The 7,500-nt window shown below is 38.0% G+C and overlaps 1 protein-coding gene across 1 annotated transcript in view; it reads left to right on the top strand.

Moving 5' to 3' along the window:
* The window catches only part of LOC143034620 (limbic system-associated membrane protein-like), a 931,930-nt gene that overhangs the window by 597,986 nt on the left and 326,444 nt on the right, over positions 1-7,500 (top strand). Inside the window, exon 4 of the mRNA XM_076200959.1 lies at positions 4,276-4,486. Within this exon, the coding sequence (XP_076057074.1) occupies positions 4,276-4,486 (211 nt within the window). The remainder of the gene's footprint in view (positions 1-4,275; positions 4,487-7,500) is intronic.

Raw genomic sequence — 7,500 nt, 5'->3', positions numbered from 1 at the left:
TTAAAATTCTTTAATGACAGAACTATTAAAAATGACAAATTAGTTTAAACTAAACTTAAAACTATAAATTGGTTTACTTAAAATTAGAAAGCTAGGTTATGGGCTATTGCCCGTAAATAATCAACGACTTTGCCATATGAAGGATATCTTTCTACAGTGTTTTTTATCCGTTCAGAAGAGTCACAATATTTCTTTCTTTGTGGTTGAGATGAAGTACCAGCCAAGTATTGATCGACTTTGACTTCATTATAGTTTTTTTCTTCCTTCAGGCATTCGAAAAAATTCCAAATATCAAGGTGGTGTCCAGCACCTGTGTCTCAAATGTCATATGCCATCCTTCAAGCGAATTATTTGTTTTTTGTTAAAGAATGTAAAACTGTTTTTGTAAACATCTCCAATTACAATGAAAACATAGAAAATGAGAACTACTGATGTAGGGTCGATATATTGTCGTCAGTTCATCCGGGACTGACTAGAGTCGGAGTGACCAGTGGTTCCCAAACTTTTTTTTTTTCTTTTTTTTTCTTTTTTTTTACAATTATACGTACTAAGTTAACCTTAATCCTAATGCCGGGTACCGTAATGTTTTCTTGATATTATTTTATTTTATTTTATTTAAAAAAAAAATTGTCAGCCCTCCATTACCCCCGAAAATGTGTTACATCCCCCCCAGGGGGTAATTTACCCACAGTTTGGGAACCACTGGGTCACTAGACACTCCGCGACTGTCTGAACTGTCCGTGGGAGGTTCTTCTCATGTCTACATCCTCTGGGTTTCCATTCCTTGATTGCGTATGAAGATGTGGTTCTGGTCCAGTTGTTTCCATTTTCTATGTCATCTCAACCACAAAGAAATATCGTGACTCTTCTGAACGGATAAAAAACATTGTAGAAAGATATCCTTCATATAGCAACGTCATTGATTATTTGCGGGCAATAGCCCATAACCTAGCTTTCTAATTTTAAGTAAACCAATTTATAGTTTTAAGTTTAGTTTAAACTAATTTGTCATTTTTAATAGTTCTGTCATTAAAGAATTTTAACTATTCTTAATAAATACGAAAAAAATCTACTTTGTTTTTGTAGTATCCTAAATAAAGGCTATGAAAGTAATTATTTCATTATCAAAGGTAAAAGTATGCTAAATCAAGGATGAAAACACGACCTAGTCATATATTTCAAATTAGAATATTTTTATTTTTATTTTTCGATGAATTGTGTATATCGATGAATTGAGCGTGTCGATGAATTGTTGTCGATGAATTGTTGTCGGTGAATTGTTGTCGGTGAATTCGCCTAGACCCATATATATATGTATATATATATATATACATACATATATATGTATATATATATACATATGTATATATATATACATCTGTATATATATATACATATATGTATGTATATATATGTATATATATATGTATATATATGTGTATATGTATATGTATATGTATATATATGTATATATGTATATGTATATGTATATATATATATGTGTATATGTATATATGGGAGAGTGATAGGTGGGGAAGGGTAAACGAAGATGGGCTAAGAATACGTTTATTGTCCTAACGTTTCGGTCTTTATGACCTTCGGAGGACTCGCTACAATACAACATGATCACAAAATTTATACCTGTAGGATGCCTTGGCAATGTTTATCCCACCTTTCAATAAATATTTGTCAATATCCTCGGTATTTTCAGAATTGGGTACAGTTATAAAATGTGGTGTGACATGATCTTTCATCACTGCACGGTCTTTTGGCCTGGATGCCTTGACATTTGGTCCATTGGTCTGGGCGTTTGATTTATCGTGGATGTTTTTGCTTTGTGTTTTGTTTTATTGATCAGGCCTCCTGGGTATTTCAAGTTTTTAATATGTTTTTAATGTCTGATAATTTGTCTTCAAGGAGCTCTTTGTTGCATATACGGTAGGCTCTAAGGATGAAACCTATCAAAACACCAGTTTTTACTCTTTTACTGTGGGCTGAGAAAAAATGAACAAAATCATCTCTATTGGTGGGTTTTCTGTATACCAAAAATCTTGAATGATTAGGGCCTCTGTGTATTAGTGTGTCTAGAAAGGGCAGTTTGTATTCTTTCTCTTGTTTAAATGTGAACTGGATATCCATATGAATTGTGTTGAGTCTCCTTACCTTGTTTTCAATATTGGTTTCTTTCGGCACTATTACAAGTATATCATCCACGTACCTTAGCCAAGTAGTACCTCTTCCCATGATGGTAATATATTCATCTGTTTCAAATACCTCCATAAATAGACAGGCCGACAATGGACTGCCCATTGCGAGGCCTTTTGTTTGTTTAAACTCGGTGTTGTTAAAGATAAAGTATCCAAACTTAACGCACATTGAGATTATTTTAAGCTGATCAGATTTTGGGACTGGGAGGATATCATCAGCTATATCATCAGTTACCTTTTGAAGCGCATCCAATGCATTACCAATGGAGACGTTCGTAAATAGAGCTGTTACGTCAAAACTAGCTAATTTCTTGTTAAATATGTTCATATTCTCAACCCTTCGGATTGAAATTAACTAGTTTTGTCTCAAACAATATATATATATATATATATATATATATATATATATATATATATATATATGTATGTGTGTGTGTGTGTGTGTGTGTGTGTGTGTGTGTGTGTGTGTGTGTGTGTGTGTGTGTGTGTGTGTGTGTGTGTGTAACTTTATTTTCAGCTTAGGGCAGGTCACGTGTTGAAAAGGTGAATGAGTTCAATCGACTCTTTGGCCATTCAAGGGTATTTCTTTTTGGGAGTCTGGCACCAGCCAAAGCGAAATTGGCAAAGAATCCACTTGACTGAATAGGGTGAATGAAACTAGCCAAGCCTCAAACATTACCTCCTTTTGACTTTAATCAGGTCAAAGGTGCAGTTCATTAACGTCATCAAACAGCAATTTAGCTCGTCAAGTGTGGTGTCACGCCTTGCAGGTTTTATTCTGGTTAAAATTAGACGCTTGCAGAAGGACGTTTCACTACTGGTGACTAGACTTTCAATCATTAATTTTCAATTATGTCATTCTCATTATAGGGATAACAAAAATGTATTTTATTAAGGTGTGTTTGTGCTGCTGTATTTTTCTGCATTGCCTCTGGCCCAGGGCAGTGGGCGGGAAACAGAGAGACCCGTCATCCATGAGGAGCTAAGATGAGGGGGAAGAAAGGATGGTGGATGGGATTGGAATGGGTGGGGATGAAATGGGTGGGGTATATGCCTTTAAACTTTGACTACCTCCGTGGTAAGGTGGAAAAAGCCCTTGGAGTATATAGATAGATAGATAATATAGTTTGTGTGACGGAGGTACCCGTGTTGATGGCGTTCCCTGTCTTAAGTTCCTGGTCCCCAAGCTGCAGCTCGCGAGCTCCATGGCGCCCTCATAACTCTATCACGGCGCCGGCGAAGGTTCACTAGATAGAAGTTTTTATTTTCTTATTTTTTATGTTAATTTCATATATTACTTATTTTGTATTTATATCTATTACTATTATTTATTATTTTGTTATATATATTATTGTAATTTATTATTTGATTTATTTTATATTTAAATTTGCTTATAAATATATATTTCCTTAAGTGCCCATTATTGTCTTTACAACGAGGAAAGTGGCCCTCACCTTTCAAAAGTTTGGGAACCTGTCTTAAGCCTAATATACATGAAACTTCAGGTTGTTAAACATACAAGTATTTGAGACTCTCATTCATATGAAAAATCATCTTGTGTAACCTTAAGGCAAGATGAGCTTCGTATCAAACTGAAATAAGTAAACAAGACAATTTGATATCCACCGACTGCAATAGAATAGTCTACATGGGTTTGACTCTTCTCCCACCCCCACCTCCCCTACCTCTCCTCTAATGCTGGTCTCATTACCCTATCAAAGAACAACACGTCAGAATAGTAGGCGGGGCCTTTTTATTATTTTCTTAACGAAGGTGCAGGGGCTGTTTAATATAATCAAAACGAAAACCCAGTCAGTGTCATATACCTCTTATTGAAGTTAACGAAGGACGGGATCTGATTCATTTACTCAAAACGACCACCCTACCAGAGTCTATGTTCTTCCTCTGACAAGTAACGAAGGGCGGGAGCTTATCTGGTATACTCAAAACGAGCACCCTATAAGGGTCATGTTCATCCTACTGTAGGTAACGAAGGGTTGTGTCTGATTGACATATTGAAAACTTGAAAACGAGCACTCTATCAATTTCTGTGTTCCTCCTTCTACAGGTAACTTGGGTTCGCAAGCGAGATGCAGACATCCTGACGGTGGGATTGTACACCTTCATCAGCGACGAGAGGTTCTCAGTTCTCTTCTCGCCCCAGACGGCCACGTGGACCCTCGTGATCAAGTTCGTGCAGGAACGTGATGCTGGCACGTATGAGTGCCAAGTGTCTACTGAACCAAAAATGGCACTACACGTCAATCTGAACGTCATTGGTGAGTACAATGTGTGTGTGTGTGTGTGTGTGTGTGTGTGTGTGTGTGTGTGTGTGTGTGTGTGTGTGTGTGTGTGTGTGTGTGTGTGTGTGTGTGTGTGTGTGTGTGTGTGTGTGTGTGTGTGTGTGTGTTTGTGTGCGTGTGTGGAAAATGTATTTGCTTTTACTTAGCTTTATCTGTAGATTCATAATTCTATCTTGGTAGAATAGTAGAAATGTATCTATGATGAAAAACGGTTACATAAAATGTTGCAAAATTCCTGCATTAATCAAAAAGGAAATAAATATTTTTGTAAAGTGAAACTCAACAAAATATGAGAAATGTAATTTCGATAACATCAGTAATGAAAGTTTACACAAAGTTCAAACAATCGGATTACAAAATGAGTTTTACACGACAGCAAAATATTTGGTATAATATCATCTTCTTTTCCTATGGGATTAAACTCAAACAATAGTTTGTTGAGAATTCTCTAAAATTCTTCAACCACCAACTCTCTCACCTTAATAGAAGATGATGCAATACCTGTTTGTATGACCCGAGGAAAATTTTAGTATTCTATTACTTCTGCTGAGGAATTTCTCCTTACATTCATCTCCCCTCTCTTTCTCTCTTTCTTTCTCTTTCTCTTTCTTTTTCTCTCTTTGTTTTGTCTTTCTTCCTTTCTCTCCCTTTCTCTCCTTTTCTCTTTCTTTCTCTTTCTCTCACTTTCTCTACTTTTCTCTCCCTTTCTCCCCTTTCTCTCACTTTCTCTCACTTTCACTCTTCTTCACTTTCTCTAAATTTCTCTCCCTTTCTCTTTCTCTCCCATTCGCCACATTTCTCTCCCTTTCTCTCCCTTTCTCTCCCTTTCTCTTTCTTTCTCTCCCTTTCTCTCTCTTTTTTCACTTTCTTTACTTTTCTCTACTTTTCTTTACTTTTTTCTCTCTTTCTCCCCCTTTCTCCCCTTTCTCTCCTTTTCTTTCTTTCACTTTCTCTCTCTTTCTCTTTCTCTCCCTTTCTCTCCCTTTCTCTCTCTTTCACTTTCTTTACTTTTCTCTACTTTTCTATACTTTTCTCTCTCTTTCTCCCCCTTTCTCCCCTTTCTCTCTCTTTCTCTTTCTTTCACTTTCTCTACTTTTCTCTCCCTTTCTCTCTCTTTCTCTTTCTCTCCCTTTCTCTCTCTTTCCTTTTGTTTCCCTTGGTGTCCTTTTGTCTCCCTCTCTCACCCTCTTTCAGCCTCTCTCTCTCTCTCTCTCTCTCTCTCTCTCTCTCTCTCTCTCTCTCTCTCTCTCTCTCTCTATCTATCTATCTATCTATCTATCTATCTATCTATCTCTCTCTCTCTCTCTCTCTCTCTCTCTCTCTCTCTCTCTCTCTCTCTCTATCTCTCTCTCTCTCTCTCTCTCTCTCTCTCTCTCTCTCTCTCTCTCTCTCTCTCTCTCTCTCTCTCTATCTCTCTCTCTCTCTCTCTCTCTCTCTCTCTCTCTCTCTCTCTCTCTCTCTCTCTCTCTCTCTCTCTCTCTCTCTCTCTCTCTCTCGCTCTCTCTCTTTCCCCCTCTCTTTCTCTCAATCTTTCTCTCTCATTCTTTTCTCTCTTTCTGTCTCATTCTCCTTCAAAAATATATCTTTTCTTATTCATAACTTCTCTCCCTCTGACTTCCCCCTTTATCATCCTTATCTGTTTCCTTCATTCGTTTCATTCCTCATCTCCCCTCTCTTGTTTCTATCACCGTCTCTCCCTTCTCCCGTTTTTCTTGTCGATTCTTACACTTTTTCAATCTTCTTTTACCCAACTCCCCCTCTCCTATTCTTTCCACTTCCGATCTTCTCTCCTTTTTCCTTCCTCTCCACCACGGTATCATGTCTTACATCTCTTTCTTACTCTTCTTCTCTTTTCCTTCTCTATTCACTTTTGACGATTTTCTTCTGGGGTATTTGGAAACTTGGTTAGATTTAGTAAAGAACGTCGTAATATTTTTTTTTTCACTTAACAATCTTCTTGACGACGTCTCCTGAACTGATTTTTTTTTTTTTTTTTTTTTTTTTTTTTTGAGGAGGTCTGCATGGTAGGCCAGTGGATACCGTGTCGAACTGATGAGCAGGTGGTTGTGAGTTTAGTCAGAGGCGTCTAGTGGCCGCAAAGTGAGTAATAGTCCCTTATGGCCACTGGCTTCGAACTGTGGCACTTAATATAATGAGCTGAGATCGGAAGCCCAAGAAAATAAATAGACAAATGATGACGACGATGATGACGACGATGATGACGACGACGACGATGATGATGATGATGGTGATGATGGTAATGGTGATGGGGATGGTGATGGTGATGGTGATGGTGTTGGTGGTGATGATGACAACGATGACGACGACGATGACGACGACAATGACGACGACGACGATAACGACGATGACGACGACGATGACGACGACGATGACGACGACAATTGACGACGACAATGACGACGACGATGATGATGATGATGATGACGATGAAAAGGAGGAGTAAGAAGATAAGAAGAAAATAAAGAAGAAGAAAATATGAATTTCTTGTTACATACAAGAACAGGCAATCTCCCAATTTTTCTCCACTTCAGATAGAAAGCTCACTATCGTTGGTGTTTGGGAAACAGTCATGTAGGAGCGACACCCACGTAAACTTCATATTCAGGAGAACCATTTGCTGCCCGAGAACAAGCCCTCAAGACAACAGCAAGGGATCCTCTTCATCCATTCACTTAAACAACGTATTAAGATAAGTGGTATCCACTTGCAACAAGCGTCGCGTCAGCAACAACATCCCACGGAGCGCCACCTCAATAGTACGGGTGCCCCGGGTCATTAGTAAGTCAGTAGGGTATTGCATCCCGGGCCGCGATTTCCACTCTTCTACTACTCGTAGATCATCAAGAGAAGACGAGAAAACCCCGCGTTCTGGTTGGTTGATGAATATCCTTCATGATCCATGAAATTCGTAATGATGGTGATAACAAGAGGAATAATGGTGATGATAAGAAAGATAACAATAACAATAA

Source organism: Oratosquilla oratoria, chromosome 17, assembly GCF_046742065.1.
Source record: "Oratosquilla oratoria isolate Oo_2021 chromosome 17, ASM4674206v1, whole genome shotgun sequence".
In the NCBI taxonomy this organism is placed as follows: Eukaryota; Metazoa; Arthropoda; class Malacostraca; order Stomatopoda; family Squillidae; genus Oratosquilla; species Oratosquilla oratoria.
The sequence above is the reverse complement of the archived record's forward strand: the minus strand, read 5'-3'. Positions and strand labels throughout refer to the sequence as shown.